At 42.7% G+C, this 15,818-nt stretch overlaps 1 protein-coding gene across 1 annotated transcript; it reads right to left on the reverse strand.

The window, feature by feature from the left end:
* Positions 1 to 267: 267 nt before the first annotated feature.
* PCYOX1 (prenylcysteine oxidase 1) lies at positions 268 to 15,530 on the reverse strand. Its single transcript, XM_047781838.1, has 6 exons — positions 15,342 to 15,530; positions 14,031 to 14,237; positions 12,859 to 13,033; positions 4,217 to 4,428; positions 3,706 to 3,858; positions 268 to 2,459 (listed from the first exon to the last, which is right to left on the reverse strand). Exons 1-6 carry the CDS (start codon positions 15,463 to 15,465, stop codon positions 1,801 to 1,803), a joined length of 1,530 nt encoding a protein of 509 aa, XP_047637794.1. The 5' UTR covers positions 15,466 to 15,530; the 3' UTR covers positions 268 to 1,800.
* Positions 15,531 to 15,818: the final 288 nt, after the last annotated feature.

Consider the following 15,818-nt stretch of genomic DNA (forward strand, 5'->3'; position numbering starts at 1 on the left):
AACTTTGATGTACTCTGACTTTTCCAAGTACATCGACATTCCTAGTATGGTTACATTCAACACTGAACTGCGCAGGTCCACTTAGATTTTTTTCCAATTGTAAATACTGCAGTACTGCACCATCCATGGTTGGTTGACTCCATGGATTCAGAACTGGCTAGAGGAACCACATATGCAGAGGCCTGCTAGAGTTATATGCAGACTTTTGTTTAAGGCTCACATTGTTGAAGGCTCAACCATGTAGTATAACAAATAAAACACAGAAAGTAATAATGTCATTGTTTTATTTTGAACAGAAGTGAGGCACATTTTTGAATACAAGGGTAGAAATGTAATTTTGGAGAAAAACATTGCAATGATTGTGGTCTTTGTGGAGTAGAGGATAGTGATAATGCTGCCCATAATATATTCACCTTGTTCATAAATTTTGTGGTGCGCAAATTTATATGAGAGCGAACAGGTGATCGTATCATAGACCCAACTTTAAGAAACCTATCAGGCAAATGCTAAAGCTTATTTTTGTGGTCTGGTAAAATGCCTACAAGTTGTATTTTCTCTAGAAGTGTAGAGAATGGTATACAATGTATACGTGAAGTACTTGTAAAATAGAACAAAATGGATGGCAGAATGTTATTTCCTATTCCTAGGAAATGTTTACAGCAAAAGAGTAGCAGGAGAGATCAAATTAACTAGAGTTGACGTGAATACATTTTTGTTCATTTTCCTCCAGTAGCTCTTTTTAAATCACCAACTTTGACAAGCTCATGTTTTTTGCAACTATGTAGAGCTGAATTATAGAAATGGTTCTCTAAATGTGGTTGCCTCTAGACTGTCAATACTTTTACTATCAAGATTAATACTAGAGTTTTCGAGAGAGAAAATGCTTTGCAATATGGATCTGCTTTGATAATGGATTGGGTTTCTTGGGATCTTTAAGGCACTGAAAACCCTTTGGAGACTTCATATACCCCCAAATCAGTGATTCTCAACCCAGGCTGCACCTTACGAAAAGCTACAAAAAGCTGAGTTCCTATCCTCAATCCATTAAATCAGAATTTCTGTTGTGGGGCTCTGTCAGTATTTTATCAGCATTTTTAAAAGCTCCTCGTGTGAGGGTTTGAAAATGGAACGTCAATTTCCCTTAAATCAATAGTCTGCTTTTCATTTTACTTGAAATTTTTGTATGACATCTTAAGTTTATACTACTAGACTTCTGAATTTCAGCCCTAATACAAATGAGAACAGAAGCAATCAAAAGAACATTCTGAAAATCAAGGCTTCAGGCCTGGGCTTATTTACTTTGAAAAATATAAAATTACTAAAGGCAGGTATAGGGTACCAGCTCCCATAGTTTTATCTATCTGACTGCAGATCACATCCAGCTGTGAAGCACAAATGAACTAGCCCCAACAAAAAGATGTCTTCAAGTGCTCAGCTTATAATGCTCCAAGGTTTTAATCAAAACCCAAGGGCCCCAACCCAGACCTATTAAACCAGAATCTCCAGAGGAGCTACAGAATCCATGTTTAATAAACTTCAGATGATTCTTATGATCAGACAAGTTTGCAAAACACTGCTGATGGATATTAAAAAGGAGTTAAGAAATATTGGAGATGGCATAATTATGCCTTCACGCTTAATTAGAACCTTGCATTTTCTTATGTCTCACTGGGATTACTTTTGTTAATGATAATGGCAAAATATATTGATTCAAAATTATCTGCTCAGGTTATGTTCTTATTTTTGCCAGTGATATTCCACTTGGAACCAGGAGAGGGGGTAAAAAAAGATAACCGCATTTCATAGCTCAGTTTTAAGTTTCTCATATAAGTCCTCTTGATCAATCATGTGTGTATGTCCATTCCAGCGGTGATAGGCAAGAAGAGCAGCATTGTAACCTGCAACGGCACTCATTTCCATGGCACTTGCTGCAAACTCGATGCCGTTGAGGTAGTAAAGTTGATCATGAAGTATGATGGAGGGGCATTTCTCTGGAGGCGTATAATGAGGGTATGCAAGCCATGACTGCTTCACAGCATAATCATAGGACACAAAGAGCTTTAAAATTTGTTCTTTAGTAAGAGGTCCTGCTGAAAAGACCTTCCAAACGTGTGCCCTCTCCGCTTTTGGTTGAGGATTATTACTTTCTTCTACAGAGGACACAAGCCCAATGCTGTTAATGAACAAATCTGGATTATCAGTGGTTAAGATTGTACTGAGATCAAACTCATCTAAGGGTCTAGAGCTAAAGACAGTTGAATTCAATTGCCCCTTAATTAAAGTTGTCACTAAAGGTTCATAGTATTGATGGAATTCCTCAATTGGGGGATCAAAGTTAAGAAAAGTTATATTGGACATTTTTTGATTCAGTGGAGTGGCCACTAGGACGATGTCATAGAAGTCCGAATGGATCTCAGGTCCGGTTTGGTAGACCACTTCATACACCTTTGTAGGATTTCCTAGAGGAAATAAGGAACCATACATTTCTTAGTATTTCTAACATACTATACTTTATTAGCTTCTAAAAATAATTCTATACCTTCTTAGCAGTTTCTCTAGAAAGAAGTTTTATCTTTTTTCTTTTTTATGACCACACCTATGGTATATAGAAGTTCTTAGGCCAGGGATCAAACCAGCGCCTCTACAGAGACAAGCCAGATCGTTAACCCACTGAACCACAGCAACAATTCCAAGATTGTTTGTTTGTTTTTGTCTTTTTAGGGCAGCACCCATGGCATATGGAGGTTCTAAGGGTCTAATCGGAGCTGTAGCCGCTGGCTTACACCACAGCTCACAGCAACACCAGATCCTTAACCCACTGAGCAAGGCCAGGGATTGAACCTGCCACCTCACGGTTCCTAGTCCGATGGTTTCCACTGTGCCATGACAGGAACTCCCAAGATTGTTTTTTTAAAATCCAAGGAGTCATGCCACTATACTCAAACACTTTTGTGAATACTTCTACATAACAACATATCCAATTTAAAATTCCATCATATGAATCAACTATACACTAACAAATTTTTTTTTTTTTTTTTTTGCTTTTTAGGGCCACAAGGGCTATATATAGAAGTTTCCAGGCTAGGGGTTGAATCAAAACTGCAGCTGCCAGCCATAGCCACAGCAATGCCAGATCTGAGCCTTGTCTGTGGCCTATACTGCAGCTCACAGCAACACCAGATCCTTAACCCACTGAGTGAGGCCAGAGATCAAACTCGCATCTTCATGGTTACTAGTCAGGTTCGTGACTGCTGAGTCATGATAGGAATCCCAAACTTTTTTTTTTTTGTCTTTTCCATTTCTTGGGCCACTTTAGCAGCGTATGGAGGTTCCCAGGCTAGGGGTCTAATCGGAGCTGTAGCCGCCGGCCTACACCAAAGCCACAGCAACACCAGGTCTCAGCCGTGTCTGCAACCTACACCACAGCTCTCAGCAATGCTGGATCCTTAACTCACTGAGCAAGGCCAGGGATCAAACCCGCAACCTCATGGTTCCTAGTCAGATTTGTTAACCACTGAGCCACAACGGGAACTCCTATCCCAAAATTTTTAAAAAACACAATTTTTTTAAAAAGTGAAAAAATGAATAAATAAATAAAATTCCATCATTTGAAACTGAGAGAGATGGTGAAAGAAGTTTTTCCTCCCTGAGCAATTATCTTCTACAGGGGAAATGAGGAACAATACAATAGAAGTTCAAGCTCACCTGTCTGCTTGGTCCTCGTTTTCTCCTCTATGGACATTACTGAGCCTGATATAAGATTGCTTTTGGAAGCCTGGAGGAGCCGTGAGCAAACAAGTTTATTGCCACCTTTTACTGCCCAAAGGCCAGGATCAGTACAGGACATTGACACGGCTCCTGTCAGCAGTAGGAGAAAAAATGTTTTAATCCTGACTGGGTAATACAGAGGCCCTCTATCCACCCTTTGCCCATCCCCAATTAGCTGAGCCCTGCTCCAAATGTCTCTAGACATTGCCGAATGGCCCCAAGCAAAATCTCCCCCAGTAGAGAACCATTCAACTCATGAAAGCTAAAGACTCTGTTCTCATTAAAATGCACATCTACATATACACGATTTCGCCAACATTTTTACTGCGTCTGAGGTTTCATAAAGAAAGATAGTCTCCAAATCATAGACTAAAGGAAGAAGCCACCACAGTATCAAGTAAACCACCCTGTGAACTAATGTCCATAACTATTTCAAGCCCTGACTTACCCACAAAGCCATTGATGTTCATGGTTTGGCCATAATTGACCCTCATGACAGGCGTTATAATTTCATCTAGGAATTTCTCAGAGAAGCCTGCTTTCTGCAAGGTTTCAAGAAGTGATCGGTTAAATAATCCAAGGAAGTCGTCCCCTCCTAGGGAATGCAGTAACTTTTCTACACTACTGAAGGCATAGTCATGAGATTGGTAGCGGTAGATCCTTTTGAATAGAAGAGAAACAGCCATTAAACACTAAACAAGATTTTTAAGAAGGGAAAAACAAACAAACAAAAAGAAAAAAGGAAAAAAAAAACATCAGGAGTTCCCATCGTGGCTTAGCAGTGACAAATCCAACTCGTTATCCATGAGAACACAGGTCTGATCCCTGGCCTTGCTCAATGGGTTAAGGATCCAGCATTGCCCTGAGCTGCAGTGTAGGTCACAGACATGGCTCAGATCCCAAGTTGCTGTGGCTGTGGTATAGGGTGGCAGCTACAGCTCTGATTCGACCCCTAGCCTGGGAACTTCCATAGGCTAAAAAGACCAAAAAGAAAAAAAAAAAAATCAAACAATATGGGGAGAAGGGTGTACCTAAAGAAGGAAAATAGCATCCTAAACAGCATCCTAAGACTCAAAAAGACTTAAACTGACTTTCATGTTTCCTTCTGACGAGTCCCTACCTATTCCTAGAGATGCACCTCAGTCACCACCTTCACCAGGTACCGAAGAAGCTCCTGGCCCTCCGTCTCACTCTGCCTCCTCTGGAAGCCCACTGTTCTTTGCATACCCGCTTCTGCATTAATATGGTCACTAGGAGGACCTTTTTGTTTGTTTGTTTTTGCTTTTTAGGGCTGCACACGCAGCATATGGAGGTTCCCAGGCTAAGGGTCGAATTAGAGCTGCAGTTGCTGGCCTACACCACAGCCACAGCAATCCCAGATCCTTATTAGCCCATTGAGCAAGGACAGGGATGGAACTCATATCCTCATAGATACTAGTTGTATTCATTACTGCTGAGCCACAGTGGGAACCCCCTGGGAGCACCTTTAAAGAAGTGGGTATATCTTGTTCTCATTCTTATCTTCCAGCACACTTAGACATATCTAAAATTAAATTTGGAGTTCCCGTCATGGCGCAGTGGTTAACGAATCCGACTAGGAACCATGAGGTTGCGGGTTCGGTCCCTGCCCTTGCTCAGTGGGTTAACGATCCGGCGTTGCCGTGAGCTATGGTGTAGGTTGCAGACGCGGCTCGGATCCCGAGTTGCTGTGGCTCTGGCGTAGGCCGGTGGCTACAGCTCCAATTCCACCCCTAGCCTGGGAACCTCCATATGCCGCGGGAGCGGCCGAAGAAATAGCAACAACAACAGCAACAACAACCAAAAATAAATAAATAAATAAAATTAAATTTTACCTTTCCACTAGGCTTGATCCTCTCCTCCTACCCCCAGCCCAACCAAAACTAACGGTTCATTCCTAATATCCTACATGTCATCCTCAGTTCATTTAGTTTCAAATTTAAACATTTCATTTCTCCTTTCTGCTTCTCCCACCTAAGAAGAAAACCTTATTAATCTAATATCTCTCTTGTTACTTCATTCTCATCTCTCTGACCTTAAGTCAGGATTTATACTCAAATTACTAAAATGAATAACTTATTTACCTCTAGTTTCTCTTCCTTGAAACATTTATGAATCGCTCAGAAGCCCTAAAATACCCTTTTTAATTTGTCATTGATCTACTTACTCGAAAAACATCTTGCTTGTTACTCCACAAAATAAGGGTCTGACTTTTTTTTTTTTTTTTAAGTCAGGGATTTTTAGAGCCAAACTCAAAATGTCTAACTCCTTTGCTCTAAGCATAGATAAAGAAACAAAGTAGAAGTTAAAGAACTTGTCTGAAAGTCACATGGCCAGGAGAGGGCTCAAGAGTCACATTTCCCCTCTGCCCCTGAATTACTCCTACCCCTGGCGCGCGCGCACACACGCGCACACACACACACACACACACACACACACACACACACACACCTGAAGCTGAATCCACTCACTTGTCTCTAAGCATGCTCTATATATTGCTCCCAACTTTTCTCTTTACCTGGAATACACTTCCCATTCCTAATCATGGAACAGCTAGCTACACTTCCTTCAGAGCTTGAACCCCACTTCCTTTGCAAAGTCTTGCCCAACTTTCTAATCCCCAGTGATGTCATCATCTCCAAAAGTCCCATAAAAGTTAGCACTCATGCTTCGCATTTAGATTCTGCTTTGTATTTTTTATTTTTTAGAAAATATCACCTGATATTTCTCTGCACTTCATGGACTTGAAAAACTGTCCACATAAATTAGTTCATACAATAGTTCAATATGTATTTTTTCAGATTGCAAGTGATACAAAAAGGAGAAAGACATAGTTCCCTTCTCTCAAGGAACTTACAGTTAGGGACAGGTAATAAGGCACATGCATAGATAAGTATGAAACAGAGGAAGAAATAAGTGCCAAAGAAAAATCTCTCTCAGTGATCAGAGAAGAGTTTTTACATCAACTTTCTTCTCTCAAGCTGTAATTTTTTAAAAGTGACATTAAATGGATAATGTCATATCCATTTCAATATTGCCCACTGTCTAACAATGTTGAATAAATTGTGGGAAAATTCTCAGTGCCCAAACTGAGAAATTAAAATAATTCCTTCTAACCATATCATTTGGCTTCCAATCCCTAGGAAGTTGGAAAAAGTAGGATGAAAACACTGAGTTCTTAGGAAAATAATACATTGAATACTTCATACACTGATGGGTAATCTTTTGCTAATGATCAACATGGCATAGTAGCAGCCAATCACACAACTTATATATGATGTTATAAAGCAATTACTCCCTGCCTCCTCCCACTGAGCCCCAACCCCACTCAAGCAAGCCTCCTAAGTAAAGGTCTCTTCAAGGGTGATGTGAGACAATACAACTGTTTTACAACACTAGTTGCACTAGAATATATATTTACTAAAAAGATGTAGCAAGTAGTTTCTGGTAATCAGATTATTTATACAGTTTTTTTTTTGTTTGTTTGTTTTTTTGCCTCACTCATGGCATATGCAAGTTCCCAGGCTAGAGGTCAAATTGGAGCTACAGCTGCTGGCCTACACCACAGCCACAGCAACGGGAACTCCAATTTTTTTTTTTTCCCAAAGCTTTTTTAGGTTTTTTCTGTCTTTATAGGGCCTAAGCTGCAACATATGGAAGTTCCCAGGCTAGGGGTTGAATTAGAGCTGCAGCTGCCAAGCTACACCACAGCCAGGTGGGATCCTAGCTGTGTCTGCGACCTACACCACAGCTCAAGGAAATGGCAGATCCTTAACCCACTAAGCAGGGCTAAGGGTCAAACCCACATCCTCATGGATGCTAGTTGGGTCCGTTACCACTGAGCCACAACAAGAACTCCTACAGCCTTTTTTTAAAACTACATTTATATAACCTTTAACCATTTATTCACTCATTCATTTATTCATTCAATAAATATGGAGCATCAGCTTATAGCCAGACACTGTTCTAGGTGCTGAGGATGCAGAGGTCAATAAAACATAGGGGGGAAAAAAAAAAAACTCTGCCCTAATGGATTAGGGGAAACAAGCAATATAAATAAATAAATGCAAGCAAATTACATAACAGTTTAAAAGATGATAATTATTAAGGAGGAAAGTAAATCAAATGCAAGATTGGAAATGTTTGCAGATGACAGGGTTGCTACACTAAGTAAGATGGTCCAAAAAGTAATCAAGGAAAGCCTCATTGAGTAGATGACATGTGACCAAACGCCTGAAGGTGAGGATGCAAGCAACACCAGGTCCGAGCCATGTCTATGACCTACACCACAGCTCACGGCAATGCCAGATCCTTAACCCACTGAGAGAGGCCAGAGATCAAACCCGCATCCTCATGGTTACTAGTCAGGTTCGTGGATGCCACTCGGGTTCGCTAACTGCTGAGTCATGATGGGAACTCCAATGTTTTATTTTATTATTGATTGATTGATTTTTCTTTTTTGGCTGCAGCAAATGAAAGTTCCCAGGTCAAGGATCAAATCTGAGCTAGAGCTAAGACCTATGCCACAGTTGCAGCAACACCAGATCCTTAGCCCACCAAACTGGTGCAGGGATTGAACCGGTGCCTCCACAGAGACAAGCCAGACCATTAACCCACTGTACCACAACAGGAACTCCTATATCTTGGCTTGCAAATGGCCACCTTCTTGCTGTGTCCCTAGTCTTTCCTCTGTGTGTATGCATGCCTGTTGCCTCTTCTGTGTGTTCCAATCTACTCTTCTGATAAGGGCAATAGTCATACTGGATAGGACTCAGTCTAAAAGCCTCATTTTAATTTAATTACCTTATTAAAACCCAATCTCAGAGTTCCCACTAGTGGAGCAGCAAGCTAAAGATCTGGCATTGTCTCTGTGGCAACACCAGTTCAATCCCCAGCCAGGGAACTTCTACATGCCATGGGTGTGGCCAAAAGAGGAAAAATAAAACAAAAAACCCTATCTGCAAGTAGTCACATTCTGAAATACAGGCTACTTAGGGCTTCAACATATAAAAGGGGGGCACACAATTCTGCCCATAACAGGAAATTAAAAAAAACAATGAATAGGGAATTAATTCCCTTTTGGCTCAGTGAGTTAAGGATACAGTGTTGTCACTGCTGAGATGCGGGTTCAATCCCTGGCAGAGGAACTTCCACATTATGCAGGCAAAGCCAGAAATAATAATAATAATAATAATAATAATAATGAATGGAATCATCTACATCCTATCAGGTCTTCCAAGCCATGGTACAGATTTTGGCTGTTACTCTGCATGAAATAGAGAGCCACTGAAAGTGTCTGAGCAGAGAAGTAATGTGATGACTCTTAGACTTTTTTTTTTTTTTTGTCTTTTTGCCATTTCTTGGGCCGCTCCCGCGGCATATGGAGGTTCCCAGGCTAGGGGTCGAATCGGAGCTGTAGCCACCGGCCTACACCAGAGCCACAGCAATGTGGGATCGGAGCTGCATCTGCAACCTACACCACAGCTCATGGCAACGCTGGATCCTTAACCCACTGAGCAAGGCCAGGGATCCAACCCGCAACCTCATGGTTCCTAGTCAGATTTGTTAACCACTGTGCCATGATGGGGACGCCAGGAGTAACTTTTTTTGTTTTAGGGAAAAGAGGGTGTTATAAAGCCTTTTTTATTTGTTTGCTTTGTTTTTTGGGTTTTGGTTTTGTTTTTGTTTTTTGTTTTTTTGTTTTTTAGGGCTGTCCCCATGGCATATGGAAGTTTCCAGGCTAGGGGTTGAATCGGAGCTGTAGCTACCAGCCTATGCCACAGCCACAGCAATGCAAGATCCAAGCCATGTCTGCAACCTACACCACAGCTCAGGGCAATACCAGATCCTTAACCCACTGAGCAGGGCCAGGGATTGAACCTGAGTCCTCATGGAACCTGAATCCTCATGGTTACTAGTTGGGTTCATTTCCACTGAGCCACAAAGGGAACGCACCCCAAAAAGTTTCTACAGGAGATCACACAAGCCACTTTCCAAAGGAGACAACTGGATCCGTCATACAGATCCAAAAAAAGGGAGACAAGATGTTGAGCAAGGCCCAGGGATTGAACCATTAGATTTCTTACACCATTCAAAGAAAGAAAAAAACTCAGGAACATTTTCCAGTTGTGCATTTTAACCTAGTGGTTCTCAACTCTGACTATAGGTAAGATTTACTTGAGGTGACCATAATAATGCCCAGATTCCTACTCCAAAATTCTCTAGGGGTAGAACATAGATAGCATCCTTATTTTTAAAAGATCTCCATGTGAATATAATGGGCAGCCAAGGTTGAGAACTTCTGCTTTACTGAAATCTAGGGGAATTCACTGTTCCAGATTCCTCTTGGACAACCTCTGTAGGTCTCCCAACCCTGGTTTTCGGGACATCAGTGATATTGCAACTATTTAGCAACTGGTACAGCATTAAAAAGAAAGTAGACTGACTACAGCACTGTAACTGAGTCAAGACTCCCATTGGGGTCAGAAGAGGAGATTCCTGGGAAAGAGAAAACATGCAGGCAGCTTTTTCACAATTCTAGCAATACTTCACTACTTAAGCAACTGGTAATATGCTGGCTCAATATCTGCCCTTTCTCCAACTATCTCATAGGGTATGATAAAATTATCAAAATAAGATAGGCCTATTTTTTTTTTTTTTTGCCTATTCTTAATTTATTGAAAGAAATAGAAATGTATGATGCATGGGCCTTTAAACAACATAAAGGTCAGTGCTATATAATCCAGTATCAAAGATACACTGGAAGGGAAAGTAATTCCATAAAGTTTGGGCATTGTTTGTATTTTGGGGTTTTTTGTTTGTTTTTTGTCTTTTTAGGGCCACACCCCACGACATATGGAAGTTCCAAGGCTGGGGGTTGAATTGGATCTGGAGCTGGATCTTCAACCCACTGAGTGAGGTCAGGGATTGAACCTGAGTCCTCATGGATGCTAGTCAGGTTTGTTAACCACTGAGCCACGACGGGAACTCCTGGGCATTGTTTTCCAAAATCAAAAATAGTATAATCTCTGTATCTCCTCACTGGGTCTTTTTCACAGTTCCGTAATACCCTGGATTCACTTCAAAAGTGATTTCTTAATTTCTCAAAGGGCAATTCTCTACATGTCCAAAAAACTGATACACACAGGCAGGGCTGCATCTGATGCTATGGGAACTTGATTTTCCTGTTAAGCATGTAGCAACATGCCATCTTCTTTTAAAATGTGACTGAATGTCTCTACACAAATTCTTTTTTAAAAAAAAAAAAAAAAAAAGGGGAGAGTGGATATGAGCATTTTATTTATTTATTTGTCTTTTTAAGGCTGCACCCATAGCATATGGAGGTTCCCAGGCTAGGGGTCCCATAGGAGCTACAGCTGCCCGCCTACACCACAGCAACGCCAGATCCAAGCTGTATCTGCAACCTACACCACAGCTCATGGCAACGCCGGATCCTTAACCCACAGAGCAAGGCGAGGGATCCAACCTGCAACCTCATGGTTCCTAGTCGGATTTGTTTCCGCTGCGCCACAACAAGAACTCCCACAAATTCTATTTATTTTCTTAGTTAACTACTTGTCTCTCTACTAGAATATATATCCCTTAAAGGCAGGGACATGTCCTAGGTCCCACATTTTTAGGATACTGCCTGGCACATAATAAGTACTCAGTATTTGGTGAAGTTCCCGTCGTGGCTCAGTGGTTAATGAATCCGAATAGAAACCATGGGGTAGCGGGTTCGATCCCTGGCCTTGCTCAGTGGGTTAAGGATACGGCGTTGCCATGAGCTGTGATGTAGGTTGCAGACAGCTCGGATCCCACGTTGCTATGGCTCTGGCGTAGGCCGGCAGCTAAAGCTCCAATTAGACCCCTAGCCTGGGAACTTCCATATGCTGTGGGAGCAGCCCTAGAAAAGGCAAAAAGACCAAAAAAAAAAGTACTCAGTATTTGGTGAATTAATAAATAAATGAATGACTTTTTTAAAACAAGCTGCACTATAGCTGAACTTAACATATCCACTGGAAAGGTGTTCAAGGAATTGACCTCAGAATGATTTTTAGAAAGAAAGAAATCCCTAACTGCTATAAGTTACAGAAACTAGAGTATATTTGTTCTGCTCAACTCTTACATTTGTTCTGGTCAATACTTGGTCATATGATATGTAATTTTACCTTTTTAGCAATTATTTTATTACTTTGGAACAGCCATAGAAATGAAATATTATTGGCATTTACAAGCTGAATGAATTTCTCCAACATCTAAAACTATAAACCAGCATAAAAATCAGCACATGCCAACAGCCTTAAAAAAAATAGGTTGTATCTTCCAAAGTTAGCCTCATTATTTTGTTATTTTTCCTACTTACCAAAGCAATGCGCATTCATACACATAAAAAATGTTGAAATATAGAAAAATACAAAGACGGAAAAGAGGCACCTGTATTCTCGCTACCCAGGACAGTACTGGAATTTAATATCTTAAATTCTTGTGGCACAGAACTGATATGCTCTTTCAGGCTGCTGGCTCACTGAAACAACATGTCACAGTTAAATAAAGCTAATTTAAGTTTTCTGACCCTTTCTACAAGCTCCTGTACACTTCACTTTATTCATCTACACACAAAACTAACACACATAAGAGATTAAGGGTGAGGACTTTGGAGCCAGACTGCCTGGGTAGGAACTCCAGCTCCACCACTTACTAGGTGGGTGTATCTGCACAGATGAAAACTCTCTATGCCTCCACCTTCCACATCTATAAAAAGAAGCTAATAACAGTACCCACCTCAGAGAACTGTCATGAGATTTCAAGAAGTTAACATCTATAGAGCCATGAAAAGTGTCTGCCAACACTAAATAAGCATTTGCACAATATGTCTTCAGAAGCAAAAATTAACTACCCTTTCAATTTCCGAGTGGATAAATGGTCTACATATTTTATACAAAACATTTTGCCTAAAGATCTTACAAATAGGCCTTATGGTTAGAGATAGAGAACTATTCCAAGAAAACTACAATTCCTAAAGATCATCTAATCAAAGGTCTTAGGTTAAATGGAAGAGAAAAAAATTACCTCATGAACTTGTCTAATATATCCTCTACCCACATGTGCATTCGGAGGGACTGAAATCCATAGTACCAAATCAGTTTAATCATGTTAATTATAAACCAGCTGCTCTCCTCATACACCAGAGTCTCTCCATTATACACCCCCACTAGGCCACTAGGGCTCTGAACAGCAGAGAGACCTGCAAAAACAAAGAAAGGGTAGCTAAGTCAGTGGTTTCTGTGATCAAATGAAAGAAGGTAATCGGAAGCTGTTGGGGACACTCTAAAGGGAATGAATCCTGGCTTCCTCCAGTTCTCAAGAGGCACCTTACAGGGACTCTATCTTTAGAACAGTATGTGCTACACTAGACACTCACCACGCTGTCCAAAAGCAGCTTCTCTGAAAGATGGGTTGGATGGTCATGCAGACACTTCAAAATTAGACTGGCTATATTGAATCTCAAAGGACTAAAACGTCAAAAGACAAAGTCACAGTACTAGCTGAATTCAACTTAAAAACAGAAATGTCAGACAGTCATCTTTGCAGGATAAACTGCTCCCAGTACACTCTTGCCCTCATGGAGGAAAGAGGCTCAGGAAGCATCCACAGGAACCATGGAAAGCAGCTAAGGAAAAGGAGGCAGCCCCATTCCTATGCAAATCCTACTTTGTGTAACTAGATATTTCGGCTAAGTGGAAAGAGGCCAAAATTACACAATATTCCCTGAGGAAGGATCCTGCAGAGGCCTGCCAGACTTCCCCTGCGATCTATCCAACACTTCTGCTGGTAGGGACATGGTCAGATGTCCCAAGTTCTAGACACATGTGCATGACCTTAGATATTTCAACTCTCATTTCCTCAGCTGTAAAATGAGCACACTAGGTTTTCTCCTAACTCAAACTATTCTTTGATTCTTTAACATGAACCCAGAGATTTAAAAACCAGCAACAGCAACCATCCCCACCCTGTGCCCCATGGCTGTAATTCCAGATACCTGAAGATACAGATAACTAGTGTCCCATTACAGCAGAACAGCTCCTAAGGCAGGACAAATTGCTAGCAGAAAAGTGAGCAAAATAGTTTTACCAGCTTCTCTATAAAAGACAATTAACAAGGCAGAAAAGTTTCAGATCCCTATCTAATAACAACATCCATGGATGTTGAAGTCTGCTTAGCTCTAAGAAGAAATCACATACCCAGGTCCTTGACAAAACGCTTCATGTGCAGATTTAAAGGATGGATGATAGAACCTCCTGACTCATATTCTTGCCCCTGCATAGTCAGGGTCGCCAAACGGCCGCCCACCTCTCCTTTTTCAAAAACATCAATCTTCACATCTTTCCCAAATTTCTGCCGCAGATAATAGGCTGCTGAAGTGCCACCAATTCCAGCTCCAATGACCGCTAGAGGGGGAAAAAAGAAACAGTTTTTTCCCTCTTATCAGCTTTGTAGGTTTCGTTTTTTGAAAGACTGTTAACAGACGTTACTTTAGGCTATTAACAACTTAGGGAAGCCTGGGGACAGGGAGGCAAGTGACAGCTGCTGTTAAGATAGAACTCTGAATCTGGACAGTCACTGCCTCCAGGCAAAAGTGATAGTAGATAAACTTACAAACTGACACTAATTTTTTTTCCCCCAATGCCCCAAGATTCTCACAGTTCTTTGCGGAGGCACCAAATGGCCCGCACACCATTCTTTGTGACCAATACATGGGAACAGAGGAGGTGGGCCCTTCCAGCACGCATTTTAAATAAAGTGGCCGCCATTTTTGCCTAGATTTGCTCTGTCTCGTTAATGTGAACAGGTTAATGATCCCAAAGAACACAGCTTTAAGGGGAATTTAAAAAGCAAAGCAAAAAAAAAAAAAACAGAGCAAAACACCAAAAAGACTGAAACTAAGAGTGAATGCTTCGGCTGTGTAGTCGTTCTAGGCAGAAAACTGTGCAAGCCAGTGGCCTCTGTGAGCAGGCAAACTTCAGCGGAGCAGCCGGGCCGGGCTGGGGAATGGGTAGAGCTGCGGGGCGGGGCGGCGAGGGCGCCCAAGCCCATCAAGGGAAGGAGACGCGGTCAGCGCGGTCAGGTTGTTTGCACTGCTCGGTGTGCTGTGCCCTCGTGGGCCTCTCAGCTGCAGAGCGGAAGCGGCCTGTAGCTCCCGGACCAACCAGGGGACTGTCCTCCCGCAACTGCAGCAAGAGAAGTCGGCAGGAGGGGCCTCAGCCTCCTCGGAGCCCCAGGCCTCCGAGACAGGGGCCGCAGGGACGCTTGGCTCCGGCTCCCCGCCCCAGGTCTACCCCTCTACAGCCAACTCCTCAAACGGAGATGTCTTCACCCTCGAGAAAGTGCGGTCCCTGGGGCGCTAGCCAGAAAGGGCTCCGCTTGCGCGGAGGGTTCATTCGGCGCTGCCCGGCGGGTGTCACAGGTGCCGGGCCTAGTGTATCAGGCTGCCGCCGCCAGGCACCGGGCTTATTCTCGCCACCTCCGCCCTGCGCCGCCTCCTTCTCGCCTACCGATCTTCTCTGGCGGGGACCGCGGCGCGGCGCTCCCGGGGCACCCCCAGCTGCACAGAAGTAGCAGCCCCAGCCACAGCCCGAAAGTCAAGAAGCAGGGGAGCCCGCCAGCGAGGGGCTTCATGGTTCTCCCAGTGCTGCAGTCGTACTAGAGCGCCCGGCGCTCTGCCCGCATTTGAGCCTGCGCTCTCCGCTCGCCCCGCCCCCTAGCTGGCCTCGCCCCTCCAAGCCGCGCCCAGGCCCGTCCCCAGCTCAGGCACCTGATACCCCAAGGCCACCCTTCCTCCAGAAGCTACAACGCAATCCTCTCGGTCCCCCAAGTCCTCCTTGCACCTCTGAAGCCCAGGCTGCTTCAGGGAGTTGCCAAAGGCCCCAGAGGAGGCTCACCCCAGCTTTTAATTTCATCAATACTGCCCTCTTCTGTCGATTCAATCGCTCAGGCTCAAAGAATGCACACAGCAAACCACTGTTAGAAAC

This window comes from Phacochoerus africanus, chromosome 5 (genome assembly GCF_016906955.1).
Source record: "Phacochoerus africanus isolate WHEZ1 chromosome 5, ROS_Pafr_v1, whole genome shotgun sequence".
NCBI classification, from domain to species: domain Eukaryota; kingdom Metazoa; phylum Chordata; class Mammalia; order Artiodactyla; family Suidae; genus Phacochoerus; species Phacochoerus africanus.